At 36.6% G+C, this 17,925-nt stretch overlaps 1 protein-coding gene across 3 annotated transcripts in view; it reads right to left on the minus strand.

Annotated features, from left to right (window-relative positions):
• Positions 1-17,925, minus strand: part of cux1a (cut-like homeobox 1a) — a 135,677-nt gene that overhangs the window by 32,401 nt on the left and 85,351 nt on the right. For all 3 annotated transcript variants that reach the window (XM_016277060.1, XM_016277068.1, XM_016277077.1), the window contains 6 exons: positions 16,945-17,107; positions 14,830-14,897; positions 14,648-14,714; positions 5,314-5,362; positions 3,956-4,060; positions 2,364-2,552 (listed from right to left, as the gene is read on the minus strand). In XM_016277060.1, coding sequence (XP_016132546.1) covers positions 2,364-2,552; positions 3,956-4,060; positions 5,314-5,362; positions 14,648-14,714; positions 14,830-14,897; positions 16,945-17,107 — 641 coding nt within the window. The remainder of the gene's footprint in view (positions 1-2,363; positions 2,553-3,955; positions 4,061-5,313; positions 5,363-14,647; positions 14,715-14,829; positions 14,898-16,944; positions 17,108-17,925) is intronic.

The following is a 17,925-nucleotide window of genomic DNA, read 5'->3' on the forward strand; positions in this document are numbered from 1 at the left end:
GTAATATACACTACTGTTCAAAATTTTGGGGAAAATACTTTTTTTTTTTCAGCAAGGATACATTAAACTGATCAAAAGTGACAGTATTTATATTTACAATGTTACAAAAGATTTCTACTTCAAATACATTTTTGAATATGTTTTTATTCATCACAGGAATAAATGATTATTTTTAAAATAATTTTTTAATAATTATAAATGTTAAAATAATTATTAAAAAAAGTTTGTAAATACATATTACAAATATATTAAAATGTAAAAAAAAGTTACAGTTTGTAAATTGTAACAACATTTCATAATATACAATACTGCTGTTTTAATTGTATTTTTGATCGAATAAATTAAGCCTTGGTGAGCATAAGAAACTTCTTTCAAAAACATCTCATATACTGTATTTCAAACATTGAGTAAATATTGTGAAATTAAGCGTACAAATTAAGCCATTATGTGTACTTTTAGAGTTTATTTGCTATCATTAAATTGTTCCTAGTAAAAAAGTATAGTTCAAATTTATTAAGATATTTACTGACATATCGCTCGAGACTTACTGATATAAAAATTTTAATTAAACTATTTGGAGTACCGCTTGTGCACAAAGCAAATTTCTTAATATTAAGCCTAAAATGTGTTTTAATGTCACTATTGATGAGGACTATATGACCTTTGAATTATATCGGTCTTTAAATACAAGATATTTAAAGTGTAGCTGAAGTATAGTTCCACTTTAACACAATCACTTCAGTATATCTTTAGTTGGACTTCAGCACTACTTCCACATAATTAAAATAACAAAAATTTAAATTAGGGTGTTTTACTCACCCCCAAGGCATCCTAGGTGTATATGACTTTCTTCGTTCAGACAATTTATATAAAAAATTGTCCTGGCTATTCCAAGCTCTATCATTGCAGTCAGCGGGTGTTACAGTGCTTCAGTCCAAAAGAAGTGAAATAAAAAGTGCCCATCCATAAAAATAAAAAAAAGTGTCTCACACTTCACACTCACCCGGGGGGTGAACAAAGGCCTCCTGTAGCGAATCGATGCGTTTTTATAAGAAAAATATCCATATTCAAAACTTAATAATCACTTTAATCTAGTTTGCACTCACTGCTGTAAATGGAAGCAGTTCCGGGCGGATGACGTATGAGGTTGGATTTGCGCATGCGCCGCTCAGAAGTGACGAACGCGGAAGTGCAGCAGAGAGATCAAAACAAAACAATGGTCACTAATTAGAAGTACAAAACAAGGATTTGTAAAGAAGAATGTCAGAGGATTTCAATATAAGCCAAGAGGAGACTGGTTTTCCTTTGCTAAAGTAAGGAAACTTTGCTTCTTTTGATCCTGTAAACAAACGTTGGTTTTCACAAGACTCACCGGCGCATGCGCAAAGCTGAAATCATACGTCATCAGCCCGGAGCTGCTTCCGTGTACAACTGCTGGCACAAGCTAGATTAAAGTGATTATTACGCTTTGAATATGGATATTTGTCTTACAAAAACGCATTGATTCGCTACAGGAGGCCTTTGTTCACCCCCCGGGGCTGTGTGAGACACTTTTTTTTATGGATGGGCGCTTTTTATTGTTGTTCCAATTCATCAGACTAAGTATACCAGTTTAGTATACCAAAAGTACAATTGCAGGGTATTTTTATTAAATACATAAATATGTGAATGTATTTGTAGTATACTTAGCATTATATACTTTAGCTTTTCATCAGCCATTCTACTTTCTAGAAACAGCCATTAAAAAACCCATTTCGCTCAACCACTATTCTATATGAATCTCCCGGCACTGCTCACGCTCAGATTCTGCAGTAGAAGTTGAGTCTGCTACAGGCAGGCCAGTTCAGAGCAGTCTCTCCGCGTAAGGCTCAGCAATGGCTTCTTCTCAGCTCAGTCTCCTGCCATCCAACCAGCCGTCATTCAAACTCTAAACATTCACTACATGGGTCACATGGCTCATGTGAGTCGCTGCAACATTTACAGGCCTGTCCTGCAGCTGCAGAGCAGAGATCTGACTGCTGCCACGAGCAGGACCACTTGCTTCATCCAACATGAAATGTCGAGATGAAACCATTCGTATCTGGAGTTCAGTGCTAATGTGACTTTAGTGACCAACCAGGCTCTTTCACTTGTACTTGCTACAGCTGTTTAGCCAACAAAACAGCAGCACTTCTACATCAATGCTTATACATAAATAAAGAAGGCTGTATGGCACAGCAATTTTACCACAGTAATGGAGTACAATGCAATGCAGGACTAACTAATTGCATACTACTAACCATCTAAACACATGATCAAAGCTTAAGTTATGCTCTACTTAATATATTACCAATGTCTTTCATTAATAAGTTGGTCTGACTGACCTTTAATAGGGCCTCTTTGGAGCTCAGCTGCTGCTCGAGCTGGCTGATCTGATTGGTGGAGGTCTCGCTGAGCTGGGCCAGACTGGCTTGAAGTCTCTGAACGTCCTCAGCCAAACGCTCTACCTCCCTTTCCTTTGCACCCAACTCTGCCTCCAGTCTGCTGCAAGATAGCGCCTCCAGAGACTTGTCCTGCACACACAAATACACACATTTTACAATGCTGTACAGACAACGTAAATGGTAACACTTCCTGTTAGCCAAGGCAAATGTCTGTGTTCTTGAGCATTGTGATGCGAAGTACTATGTTGTATCAAATTTGTTTTTAAATAAACCTGCACTGTTATGACTTAAACCCAATTGAGCATCTCTGGAGAGACCTAAAAATTGCTGTTCACCAACGTTTACCATCCAACCTGACCGAACTGGAGAGGATCTGCAAGGAGGCATGGCAGAGGATCCCCAAATCCAGGTGTGAAAAACTTGTTGCATCTTTCCCAAAAAGACTCATGGCTGTATTAGATCAAAAGGGTGCTTCTACTAAATACTGAGCAAAGGGTCTGAATACTTAGGACCATGTGATATTTCAGTTTTTCTTTTTTAATAAATCTGCAAAAATGTCAACAATTCTGTGTTTTTCTGTCAATATGGGGTGCTGTGTGTACATTAATGAGGAAATAAAATTAACTTAAATGATATTAGCAAATGGCTGCAATATAACAAAGAGTGAAAAATTTAAGGGGGTCTGAATACTTTCCGTACCCACTGTATATACTGTGCAAAGTACAATAAAAATATTTTAAATGCATTATATTCATAAACCCTTATAATGAACTTCACAAATAATTATAAATATAGTTTGGTCATACTTTATTTTAGGGTCCAATTCTCGATATTACAAACAATTAACTACAAATTTTGCCTCAATAAACTCCTAATTTGCTGATGTAGAATATGGCCATGCAGAATATGTGCTTTATAAGTACTAATAAACAGCCAATATGTTAATAATAAGCATGCTAACAAACAACTAGTTAATAGTGAGAATTGGTCCCTATACTAAAGTGTTACCTATAGTTTCTATACAGTATTACATTATTTGTTTAATTGTTCATATATTTAATGCTGTTAACATTTATTAATGACAGATTTTTTTCATAATGTATTGATCCATTATTCATTACTTATTCATTATAAATAAATTAATATTAAAATGCAATTACTTATATATTTAAAAAGACAAAAAATATATAAATTAATAAATATTTCACTATAATATAATAAATTATACTGCAAATATAAACTGGCTACACTACTTGCAACGGCACTGCAAATGCATAATGCATTAAGAATATGCATTAAGCACTGTATTAAAAAAATGTGTAAAATTATCTACAAATTAGACATTCATGCTTCTAATGTATGCATTAAAAAGTTTTTTTTTAATAATTTACAAATCTGATATCAATCCTGATGAAGTATTTTTTGACAGCCCTAATTGATTAATCTCAATATTATAACAGCGTTAATATGTGAATGCATCCCTCCTATATCCTCTTTCATTACAATACAGGCATGTAGAGTTTAGTTCTTACTACTTCCGGTGCTTTCTGGATCTGATTGGATGGTTGCAGGGTTTTGCCAGCTGAAGTGAGCTGCTCCCTCAGGCTCACGGCCTCCCTCTCTGCCGCCTCGGCCCTCTGTGGGCCACAAACAGAACAAATGGGTTAAAAATTGCCTAAGTCGAAGATACATAACCTTAATATCAACCAATGCTGAGAAGACCGGGAGCTAAGAGATCACAGGCCTATTTTTTATGGCTGGGCTGAAAAATGTTAACTGAACTCACATGGGTCCTACTTGGCTGAGTGCTCTAGTATTCAAGCTAAAGTGTGTCAAGGTATGTATGGTTGGTTGATTCACAAAATATGCAAATCATGCAGAGTTCATTTTAAATAAAGATTGTGGTGTTAATTCATTTGTTGCCCTAAAATGGATGCCTGACCTAAAGACAAATGGCTAGATTCACGATGAGACTTCAAAAGTTAAATGTATTGTAAAAGCTGCTTAAAGCATTCAACCTTTAAATGCACTGAATCCAACACCACCATCTTTATGCATTTATGGTAATGACAAGCTTAATTATGCTAATTTATTCTAAGTGTCTACGTAACAAGTCTTACCAAATGTTCTTTTTTCTGTTGATTGGAATAATAATGCTAATGAAAACAATGATTATAAACTTTATACTCGAGTGTTTGTTTATTGCTTGCCCTACATTTTCAAAAACTTAGTTTATCATTTTTAGACAAGCAAATTGATTTTACAGTGTTTACAAACAGAGACATTCAGAAAAAATGGGAGTTTTGAGTAAGTTAGCAAGAAATAAGTCAGGAAGAGATCATTTAATAATAATATGATATAAAATAAAATACTCCTACAGATCAGCTATCCCAAACACATAAGGTCAGTAAATGATAGACTGCTGATAAAAAAAAAATCCCATAAATGCACAAAACCAATAAAAAGGCAAGAGATTCTTTACCAAACACATAAGGTCAGTAAATGATAGACTGCTGATAAAAAAAAAAATCCCATAAATGCACAAAACCAATAAAAAGGCAAGAGATTCTTTATATTGCATCACATAAAATATCTGATATCCATTTAGATTTAGCCGTTGGGGCTCAGAGCTCGAAAAAGTGCAAGGGAATGATGGATTTCTTCCAAAAGGAAAGCAGATGGAGGGAATTGGGATATCTGGAACTTGGATATATGTGACTCCAATAAAGTTGTGTGCTAATAAAAGAAATTTGCAATCTAGCACAGCAACTTCTGTAGAGTCCATTAGACCGGTGATATTAATAAAAGACCTAAACAAGCTGTTATTGTGTCTTAGATTTGCATACAATAGAAATACGAGTCACTTTTCCATTAGGAATATGGCCTTTACCTGATTGGCTCTTTCCAAATCTGTCATCACCACTTCAATCTCATTGGCCCTGAAAAATAAAGGCGCACATTACTTACACAGGCAGGAGGGAAACGGTAGCGCAGGTTTGTTGCAGTGAAACACAATGATGCAACATAACGCAATGCAATAAAATGGGTCACGTAAGGAACAGACCAGGTGGAACAGAAGACCTCACATCAACATAAAACGGGTAATCAGCATCTTGCCTCACTTCTGGGCCGCTTGCATGTGTGCATATGCAATTACGAGCAGCTAGATGCGTTCTGAGAGCATTCATCATGAAAGCATCTGGGTATGTGCGTGTTGTTGTGTAGAGATCAGCCGTTTCAGTTGGACTTCCATAACCCTGTCATGCATGTGAACACTTGCACACTCACCCGTATGCACACTGGCAAACACACATACATACTACCGCACGCACGCACGCAGGGCCATTAAGCCCTCTCGATTTCACAGTAATCCGATGGACTGAGAGCTGTGTAGCCCAGCAGTGGGTTCATGGCTCAGCCACATGGACAAGCCCAGGTTAAAACAGAGGGATTACACTAATATAGGCCTCAGACTCCTTTTAATGCACACTAATCTGATATAATATTCTCAATTCTGCTAGCGCGCAGCTCAGCTCAGCAAATGGCATGGCTTAGGTGTGTAAACACAACTGCTTTCAATAAAGGTTAACAGTACTGTATGTCCCCATTAAACATTCAACTCAAATGAGTGGAGTTTGGTCACTCAAATACAGCTTTCAAACAAAAGACAAAAAGTCATGCTAACTATTTGGGTTAAATGAACTTTTATTATTAAAATTAGGGAACAAGTTTATGAAAACATCATGATCCAAATCCAATTTCAAGGCTGAGGAATTAAAGGGACAGTTTACTCAAAAATTACAATTTGATCATCATTTACTCACCCTCAAGCTGTTCCAAGCATGCATGAACTTCTTTCTTCTGTGAAACATAAAAGAAGGTATTTTGAAGAATGTGAGTAACCAAACAGATTATGATCCCTACAGACTTCCATAACATTTTTATCCATTCTATAGAAGTCATAAATTGTTTGGTTACCAACATTCTTCAAAATACCTTTTATGTTTCACAAAAGAAAGAAACTCATCCATTTTTAGAACAGCTTGAGGGTGAGTAAATGGCAACAGGATTTTCATTTCTGGGTGGACTATCCCTTTAAGGTTTAGCTGGTTAGCATGGTCCAGCTAGCTGCAAGCCATAATGGTCACACTTTATTTTAAGGTCCAATTCCCTGCGACATTTGCCTCAATAAACACCTAATTTGCTGTTTATTAATAGTTAGTAAGGTAGTTGTTAAGTTTAGGTATTGGGTAGGATTAGGGATGTAGAATATGGTCATGCAAAATATGTGCTTTATAAGTACTAATAAACAGCCAATATGTTAATAATAGGCATGCTAATAAGCAGCTAGTTAATAATGAGAATTGGCCCTTATTACTTAAGTGTTACCGCCATCACCATATCAAAAAGAATCTTTTTCAGTTGACAACCATTTGCTACTATTCTGACTAATAACCTTTTGCATATGACATAGTTTAAAGTGTTTAATTTTCTTTTATTAGATGTTTTGCCTCAACATACTTAGCATGTGGTTAAGTATACTAACGGCCAGGCTACACCACTGTTTTTGTTTTGATTTTGGCATATCTTAACCAAACTCAATGTGTTCTCATATGACAATGTGTTGTTTCTGGTGTGCTAACAACAAATGTTTCTGTACTACTCAGAGCATTTTTTAAAACCATAATCTAAACCAAATTCAAAGCATTCCCACAATAATGTGTAGCATGTGTGCTAACTGCTAGACTAGTACTTTGTACTGTAGCCATTTTTGTTTGATTCTGAACCACAATCTCCACAAACTCAAATAGCTCACACACGATAGTGTGTTGTAGCCTGTATTCTAAACGCTAGGCTACAAATTTAACTAATCTTTTTTTTGCTTGATTTTGTAACAGTATTTACCAAACTCAGAACATTCACACATAATGTGTTACAGCATGTGTACTGCTAGGTTACTACTCACTACAGTAGATGTTTCTGTACCACTGCCTTTAACAAACTCATGTGTGCTCACACTTGAAGCAGCAAAGCTAATGCTTGTAGCCGGATCTGACACGACAAAAATTGAACCAACACATAATCTTTAAGCGAGTGAAATTTGTTAGCCCACATACTGAGCCCTTAATCTGATAAAAGCACTTGCATTATTTCTGTCACCCACTGTATTCTCCTCTCGAACGGTTCTCCCATTGACATTTCTGACCATGTGACTGCAAACTGAGAGGAGTCAAGCACAGCTGAAATTAATTCAACAGCCAAGCTTAATTAGAGGCGATTTGGTTTAATGATTCAGATGAGCTTAACTCATCTTTGTGCGCACTTTTAAGCACATGACTGTGTCATCTCATGGATGATGCAGCGTTGGAGTTTCATTGTGGCTAAAAAAAAAAAAAAAAAAAAAGTGAAGAGCGCTGTGAAAATACTGTTTCAAATTATTATTGAAACCCAATTATTCACTCCAATTACATGATGGCTCTCTAACATCAAAGTGAAAACCCATTTGCAACCCATTTTACTTTTTTAATGTGACATTTCAAAGTGAAACAGGATTTTCAACAAGAAAAAAGTAGAACAGGACTTTTTTTACCCACTGGGAATTAATAGAATTGTGAAAAATGGACATTACACACCAGAACGGCACTAAAAACCATGTCTAAACAGCTATTAAAATAGCCCGCAATTTTTAAAATTTGATATTATGTGCACCAGATTAATTGCTCATAATAAGAACCAGCACATTTAAGGAAACTAAACATAGCCAATTGCAATTTCACTTCAACTTTAAAAACGAAAATGCTCAATAATGTAGATATTTATTATTTAACATATATTTAGCTAGCTTCTTTCCCACTGAGCTTTACCAAACCCAAAGAGTTAAATATAAATCATTAAATAACGTAAGATCATCACAGATTTGGGAATTATGGGATATAATACTCCTTTAAACCTAAAGACTGCAGATCAGAGGTTTATTTTATGCATTAACAGTGTCATGATCTCGTCATGGCACAGAATATAAAAATACAATCCCTCTTAAATACAGTGTAAAGAGGCACTCTCTCGCAAACACACACACAATTGTGAACCTGCATAACCTAATCTCCTCTCGTCAGCTCATGTTCACTCCCTCCTTTATGGGCCCCACTGTAAAAACACATTAAATGACGACCTTAAAGGGGCCATATTCGACACTTTCATAGTATTTTATTTCTTTCCTTGAATTCACTTACGTAAGGTTTCTTGCACGGAAAACAATCATAATTTAGTGTTACGCCCTCTCTTTGACCCTTACATATAAACAGCCTGTTTTTGCTACTGTATCTTCAAGAATTATATATGCAAATGAGCTCTGCTGTGATTGGCTGACCTCTCGTGAACTGTTGGTAGCAATTTTTGTAACATTTTTACAGATGTTTCAAGTGGGAGGTTTGCGTGTTAGAGTGCATCAACGTTCTACAGTGACATTTAATTTCAAAAGACCAAAAAATAAAACCCGTTTTCCATGATATGTCCCCTTTAAAGATGAAAAAATAAGGACGAGAACTGAGTGAGACATGCATAACTCCCATTGGAGCTCAGCCTTCAAATCCAGCATGTTCTTCATCACCTCGAACCGGGAGGCCAGAGGTTATCTGCGAGATCATTTATTCGGATTATTTCATCATCTACATATGAACACGCTACAATGTGGGAAAGTCCAAAGAAATAACAGTGTGGAACACATAAACACAACTTATTTTGTTATTCTATGAGCTACCGTTGATGAATAGAGCGTATTAAACACTTACTGCACTTGATTATTGTATTTGGTCGTCTCTGGCCTAATAAATTATGAGAACCAGCTGCTTTGATTTTGACCTTTTCCATCCAGCACTGCTGTCAGAAAGAGGGGAGGTTAACTCGGCGCTCGGGCAAAGCTAGCGAGAGAGAGGTCCAGGTTACATGCATCCTCTGGCTGTAATTCAACTCTTTCAGGCGATTCTCTCTCTCCCGTCTTGCTCAAACTCACTCACGCTCGCTCTCTCTCCAGTGTCTTTGTTTCTGCTGCGGCTCAAATCCCCCTGGGCTGGTACGACATTTCACAGATTTAGCCCATTAGATTTCCATTTTGCTCTCTTTCTCCATTTGGCCCCTATCTTATGGAGCCAGTGTAGGCTTTATCCTGGTGGGTTTTTTTGTCCTCCCATCCTCTCTTAACCTTTTGAAGGCTGGGGTGGTAAGAAAACCCTTGGGGTTAGATTTTTCTCTCCTCTTGTTGAGTGTCCTGACCTCCAAAAGATAAAAAAAAATCTCACTCTTAAGTGTCATTCCTGACTAACTCTCAAAACAACAAACATCATCGACTCAAATTTTTCTCGACAGCAATCACACAGGTGTATAATCATCTCCTAAGGAGTTTTCAAGAGTTTTGTTCAGGAGTAAATTAAATACTAAATACTGTTGATTTACCTGTTATTTCATATAATGAGATACTCAACCTAACCAATAATAGTTTTTCCTTCAATTTCTGAAGGAAATAATAAGCCTAAGTGGTAGCTAGGGTGTTGCTAGGGATTTCCAAATGGTTTCTTACAAGCCCAGAGTCAAAATATCCCAAATCTCTATAATATCCAGATTCATAGATATTGGGGGATATTTCCCCCGCCCATTTAATTGCCAAAAGGATCGCACAAGTTGCATGATTAGAGGTATCACAGCACCAATATTACAGGTCAAAATACATATCGATGTTTAATACTTAAGGTTTGTGGTTTAGGAAAAAAATGCTTAACCATAAGTTAAGAGTAAAAATGTTAACTATGCATATAATACACTGATAAATATGAAAAGTAAAAAAAAAGCCGAGTTAAATCCAAACATCAAATAGTCTAAATATAAAGTCAAACACAAAAAAATTAAGCAAAAATAAAATGATAAATATGAAAACACTGAACCGTTATATTAAATAAGAAAATGTGTTTTACAGTTTTCCAAAACTTGCAAAGTGTCACTATGTGGTTGTTAAAGGTGGTTCTTACTGGCCCCTGAAAAAACAAAAAAAACAACCACCAAATCTCTAATATTTTGATCCACAAATATTGGTTGGCGACTTCTGGTTATGGGATTTTTTGCACCGGTTTTATTGACAGCCAGATGAAAACTGCAAGGTTTATTGGTTTATTGGAAAAGTATCAGTATATCGTTCCTCTACAAACCACACAATGTGAGGTATCATTTTTGTTTATATCACAAATAATACAGTGCAGGTCAAATTTCACAACGAAGTTAAATGCTCAAGGTTTATGGTTTAGAATCCCATAACCATTGGTATAAGCAAAAGAGATGTTAGTTTAGCTATTCACTTTAGTTTAGTGTACTATAGTGTATCGAGTTCTATTTGGAAAAAGCTATATACCTGCATAATACATCTGCACAATACTGTGGAAATATCAGCGAACAATGTAAGAGCTTCTGGGACGGTGAAATGTCTTGCTTGACACAGATGAAATGTTTTCTTTGCACTCAGCCGGTGAGTGTAGATCTGTGCAGATAAATCAGGTGGGTAGGATGAGGTCCTTTGTGTTCCCCGCAGTAATTCAAAACCTGCCAGACTGATGGGAGTACAGACAAATGGATCAGACAGAGCAAAAATCCACCCTCCGAAATGTCACACAACCAACAACGCAGCAGAGACCCTGTCAAGCAAAACACGCTGGATGCGGAGACGAAAAAAGGCTGAGAGGTGCCTGACGTTGCTCTTCTGCCTGGATTTGAGGGGAATCAAACTGTGCTGTTTATCCGAGTCAGTGCATGTAACATCACAGGACGCACAGACAAAAGGATCTGAAGGTATGTTCACAGCGAACACGCAGTCGCCGCGAGCCCATGGGGACGGTCATGTCACAGAGAGCCGATGAAATTCGTGTGCACAGCTCTCGCATGCCAGAACCAGCTCACTGGCCCAGTGCACTCCTCCACGGTTTACATCTCACACACACACGCCAAGCCCACATAAACCACAAACAGAAATTCACTCTGTCTCTCTCCATTTCTCGCTCTTTATAACACATGCACACATACCCACCTAGACGCACGCTCGTGATCTAACATCCGCACACAGTTCCACAGGCCTCACACACGTAATTATATTAAGTGATTCTCTATAGAACAGTGCATAATCATGAAAATATTACATACACACACACATTAAATTACATATAAATTTGTTCTGAAATGACTTAAAAGATTTTTTTTAAGTTATATAGATACACAAACTAACACAATATGCAAAAAATTTCACTTTTTGGATCGGGCACTTAAATATAGGATTTTATTATAATTTTATTATATGATATTTAATATGCATGGAAATTAAAGTTTTTTATGGATTTTTATGCATTGTTATATAGAAAACTAGTGATGCACGATCATGATTTTTCATAGCTGATTCCGATACCGATTTTTTACAAGCAAACTGGCCGATACCGATTTCCGATTTTTAAAAAAATTTTTATCAAGCAACAAACAAGAAAGAATAAAAGTACACATAAACAAGATGTTTATTTGGTATTTAACAGGCTAAACTGGGTTTTGGCTATTGAAAACAACAACTGTAACCATCTGAAATTAACAGCAGTAACTGCGCAGTAAGTAGGCTACATTCAATACAAACATAGGTAGGCCTACTGACAAAAGCATTTAGCTTTTGTTTTTAAATTGGGTTGAAACTATAAACTGGCCTTAAATGAAAACATTAACTGTAACCATGTAATTTTAAAGGCAACAACTGCATAGTTCCACAATCCAAACAACACAATCAAAACACATTCAAAACGCCAAACAAAGATCTTACGTAATCAGCATTCAGCATTTGTTTTAGTTTTTAAATTTGGTGTAAAGAAAAAAAGATCTTTACCAGTGAAACTAATTAAAACCAAAGTAGGCTATATAAATAAATTATTCCAAAATGTTAACTACGGCAGGTGCTTTTTAAATCACATTAAGTCAATGTAATTTTAAGGTAAAATAAAAAATATTAATCCCATAGCCTACAGAACTGACGTTTACTTCTGGCTTTTCAAAAGTGCATGTGAGTTATTCTTTACAAAAAGAAGGATTTCAGCTTTGTCACAAGTTTGTCTGTTTCATTTCGAGAAGCTGAGCTGAACAAACGTTCACTGTCTACGCTTGTGCAGGGCGCGGACAGGTACACTCGCGCAACTTCAGCGAGTGCAGGAAAGCGGCTCTTATTTGTGCGCCAGTACACCAACGGCTGTTCGCTTCTTGGTATCTGACTGTGCCTCAGACAGGCAGCTCTGCATTTCCAGTGCTGTACGGCTGCCCGTATTCTTAATCACTTCAGATTTTTCTTCCAATATCTCATCGTGCATCGCCAACAATGAGCTTGCCCTGCGTGGTATTTTTTCTGCTGGCGCCTCTGTGCACACTTCCGGAAAAATCGGACGAAAAAAATACAAAAAACCGGCCGGTTGCCGATCGCGCATTATAAGCAAAAACCGTCCGGTTCCGATTTATGGCCGGTCAACCGGTGCATCCCTATAGAAAACCACTTAATTTCTTTTCTTGTGTTAAATTATTCAATTACACACACACACAAAGAATAGAAAATACATTATAAATAACAATATAGTAATAAAAATATAAAGAAAAGAAAATGGCAATAGACAGAATTGTGAATGTGTGTATGTGCTATTTACAGATGAACGTTAATTAGTTATTTATAGTTGTACAGTCCTGAGGTGTTATGTGTTGTTCATATATATATCATATATATTAACAATGTGTATTTTTATGCAAGTACCTAAATAAATAAATATATATATATATATATATATATATATATATATATACACACACTTGCATAAAAATACAGTATTTTTATAAATACATTTTTATATTTACACTCTCCTTCATACAAATAAAGTGATAAGAATGGCTTCCAAAATGCCTTTAAAGTGTAATAAACAGCACATTAAATTCACTGTGACACCAACAATGTTGTTTCATTTTATATCGGCAGCAAAATCATAACCAATGATTTTGCTAATAATAATGGCACTTAACATCTTACAAGTTATCAAGCTAATGCTAATAAAAGAAAGCTGAGGCACCAGGATGAGAAGCAGGTAAGAAATCTAATGGAGTGGAAACGTTTTACCTGCCACAATCTCTGTAAAAGTCCCCAGGAGAGATGGGGCCGAATGGAAACAGGCCAATGTTACTGAATGTCACAATGCGTTTTCTTGTGTGTGTGTGTCTTTCTTGTTTGCGTTTGTGTGCACATACACAGTCATATTCAAATGTTTGTGCGCAAGCATGACAGTGAGATTTATCTCTCGTTAGATCCGTGCCTGCAGTGATCGTAGAATCAGAAGCGTGTCTTTTCCTCAAATAAACCTTGCATTTACCTTCTGGTTCAACCGCAGCTCACCAAGGAGGGTTTCTGTGCTAGAAAAAGTGGCTTTTTTGACTTCAAAGGTACAGTGCTGGGGGTCTGGCATGGCAGGGTTTGGTTTGATCACAGGTAGTGTAATTATGCCACTCCCAGAGCAGAGAACTGCGTCGAAACAGCCTGCAGCGAGCACGCTCTGCAACAGGATGCATTCCTCATTGACAGCAAGACAAGGAAATTGCCACCTAACCCCGACCACATGACAGGGAGAGAAGAACGCACACATGCAGGCGCACACAAACACACATGCATGACCCAGATCAAGGCAAACAGACACAATGCGCAAACAAAAAGCACGTATGCACATAGTGTTTCGCCGCCCACAAAATGTCAGTCGATAGTACGAATCCCGTCATTACAGGATTCTCAGAGAATCACTCAGAGCATCCGTGCGAGTTATGAGGGATTGTGTCATCCATTATTCAGTCTTGTGTAGCCATAAAGGCATCATGGGCGGGACGTGAGGACTATTGAATACCAACTTGTCCATGAATGAAGGTGTGATTTCACCACACAGTGTTTTACCCCATAATCAAACCTGTCTGCAGTAGGATTATGAGCTGTTTTGGTGCAGATCAAAGGGGTGTGTGTGTTTGTCTGTGTCTGTATGGACACGTAATGTGGGTAAATGTGTGTGCAAAGGTGAGACAAAGACGCAGCACGCCTAGCAGACAGTCGAGGAAATACAGAAGGGGGAATCCAAGCCATTTCGGCACTAATCCACACTGTCTCCTGCTGTGTCCCGTCAGAGTGAAAATGGGTTACTCACTTTGCTGTGGATTCTTCATCGTATTTAGTCTTCAGTTCATAGAGTTCTGCCTGAGTTGCTTCAAGTGCTGTGCAACAAATGAAATGCATGTCAGTAAAACAGGCTTAAAGAACTCAACTACATCAAATTACACATATGTAATTGTTAAAACACCCAACTTGACAGTGACTGCATTAGCAAACCTGTTTGTAAGGACTGCGTTTTCATGTCCAAGTCTTCTGTCCTGCTGTCCTGGCTCTGCTGTGGCTGACTGCATAGACATGCAGAGGACAATTAAAACAAATCTCCCAACATATATTAATGTACAGACAGGATAGCCACATTAAAGGCTGATTTATACTTCTGCGTCGAACCTACGCCGTAGCTTACGCATAGACGCACACCCATACGCCATAGCCTGACGTGCACCTCTCCAAAAATCTAACAGCGCGTCAATTCTACGCGGACCGCGAGCGCTGTGATTGGTCTGCAAGAACCCCTCCCTCCATATGAACTTGAGTTTTGTGTGCGTTTATGTGCACTTTTATATATTTTAATGTTACACCTTCTTACATAAAATAAATCAAAGCAAAGAACAAGTATCTTATCATTTATTATACTACATAGCATTATACATCAGTAGTTGTCCGCAACAAAAAATTTTGATCTGCCGTGGTACAAGTCCTTGTGCAGATTGAAAGAATGCCATCATCTCCTGTTCCGTTGTTGACTCCTTTTTGTAGTTTTAAATAATGATTAAATGATTTGATATTTATTTGCCGCATCACGGCTTTAATGTTTCTCCGACGAGCTGCTTATTCTTCGGCTTTTGCCATGGTACTGCGGGTTACACCAGCAACATGCCCGTGGACACTGCAGACTAGCGGTTTGCATGTGTACTGCATGTTGACACGGACAATGACGCAGAAGTATAAATGAAAACTGACGCATAGCCTACGGCGTAAAGGCTACGGCGTAGGTTCGACGCCGAAGTATAAATCAGCCTTAACACTGCAGTACTGCAAATTGATATGAATAAACACTAGATGCAGTGAATATGAATAAATGACCAGATGCAGTGATATTACATTTACATTTAGCAGACGCTTTTATCTAAAGCGACTAATAAATGAGGCAATAGAAGCAATCAAAACCAACAAAAAAGCAATATGTAAATGCTGCGACAATCAGTTAGTCTAAGGCAGTACACGTAGCACATAGTTTTTTATAATAAATAAAAACAAGACGAAAGAACAGAAAAAGAATACAGAACGCTAGTGTTAGAGGGTAATTTTTTTAAATAAATAAAAAGAAAAGTTGAAAGAATAGAAAAAGAATAGAGAACGCTAGTGTTAGAGGTTCCTTTTTTTTTAAATAAAAAGAAAACAAGTAGTAGAATATAAATAAAATAGACAGTGCGAGCTTTAGAGGGTCAAGTTTTTAAAAAATAAATAAATAAACAAAAGAAAACAGATGCAGTGATATTACATTTACATTTAGCAGACGCTTTTATCTAAAGCGACTAATAAATGAGGCAATAGAAGCAATCAAAACCAACAAAAAAGCAATATGTAAATGCTGCGACAATCAGTTAGTCTAAGGCAGTACACGTAGCACATAGTTTTTTATAATAAATAAAAACAAGACGAAAGAACAGAAAAAGAATACAGAACGCTAGTGTTAGAGGGTAATTTTTTTAAATAAATAAAAAGAAAAGTTGAAAGAATAGAAAAAGAATAGAGAACGCTAGTGTTAGAGGTTCCTTTTTTTTTTAAATAAAAAGAAAACAAGTAGTAGAATATAAATAAAATAGACAGTGCGAGCTTTAGAGGGTCAAGTTTTTTAAAAATAAATAAATAAACAAAAGAAAACAAATAAAATAGAATTGAGAGTTGTATAATATTTTTAACGTTTAATGACTAAATATTTCTGATGTGGACAAACAGCTATATTTTCAAAGTAAGCTTCATAGTGTTTATTAGTTTTATCTATTTTTAAGTTAGTTATTATATTTAGTTATAGTTATTTTTTCAGTTTTAGTTAGGTATCAAATTAAACTAAATGAAAATGGGAAATTAAATAAGTTTAGTTTTTTTTTTATTTCAGATATGCATTCAGAATTTAGTTACAAAGGCACCTATGATTCATGAAAAATGCTTTGCTAGCTCTGTGTTTATGGATGTCATTTCAAACATACATATAAAGCTCAAAATTGCTATCTAGGAAGGCAGCTTGCTAGTTTTCGAAACAGCCTATGAATTCATAACGCAATCATGAAGATCAATGGTGTATTGGATTTGTGCAACGGTCAGGCTAACCTCTCCTTGTCTGCATAGTTGTTAGGAAGGTTTTCCCCTTTGCTTTCCCTCTCTTCTCTTCCTGATCGGTCCTGGTTCTGATCGGGAGCTTCCTCTGTGTTCTTGGCCTGCAGAGAACGCTCATACTGCTCCAACTTCTCTTTAAGTGCTTTAATAGTGACTTCTGTAGGAGAGAAACAGAGAGAAGCATGAAAAAGACAGACAGTGGAGGCCAAAGGGTGTGTAGGGTTTAGGTTTTGTCTACACTGTGGGGGCCAACTGTCCCCCAAGGATAGTAAACCCTGAAATTGGCCAAGAGGAAAACCACTTAATAAACATACCAAATTACATCTTTAAGGAACAATTCACCCAAAAATTAAACATCTGTCATCATTTACTCACCCTCAAGTCATTCCAAAACCATATAGCTTTCTTTCTTCCATAGAATACAAAAGGAGCAATGAAGACTGTGGTAGTTACAATGAATGGGGACTGAAGCTTCAAAAAGACATAAAAGCATCATAAAAGAAGTTCATATGACTATATTCCAATTCTTCTGGAGTCATGTGACAACTTTGTGTGAAAACAAACCAAAATTTAAGTCATTTTTCACTGAAAATCAGACTCAATGTGCAGTTCTCGAGGTAACAGCCCACTTGAGGGAAGATTATCAGTGAATAATGTCAAAAATAGAAGTCAGTTTTTCACCCAAAGCTACTGTATGACTTTAAATCCAGCACACAAGTCATATGAACCACTTTTATCATACATTATTGGAGCCTTTTCATCATTTTTGAAGCTTGAAATCTCAAATAGCAATTCATTGTAATGGCATGGAAAAGAGCAACCAGCGCATTCTTTGAAATTGCTTGCTTCCTGCTCTACGGTAGGAAGTCATTTGAGTTTGAAACAGTTCCAGGTGAGTAAATTGTATGTTCATTTAAAAAATAAATGCTAAATCAAGAGGGTTACATTTATGGTTATTTATAAATGAGGGTAAGA

This window comes from Sinocyclocheilus grahami, unplaced genomic scaffold (assembly GCF_001515645.1).
Source record: "Sinocyclocheilus grahami isolate Dianchi unplaced genomic scaffold, SAMN03320097.WGS_v1.1 scaffold7.1, whole genome shotgun sequence".
In the NCBI taxonomy this organism is placed as follows: Eukaryota; Metazoa; Chordata; class Actinopteri; order Cypriniformes; family Cyprinidae; genus Sinocyclocheilus; species Sinocyclocheilus grahami.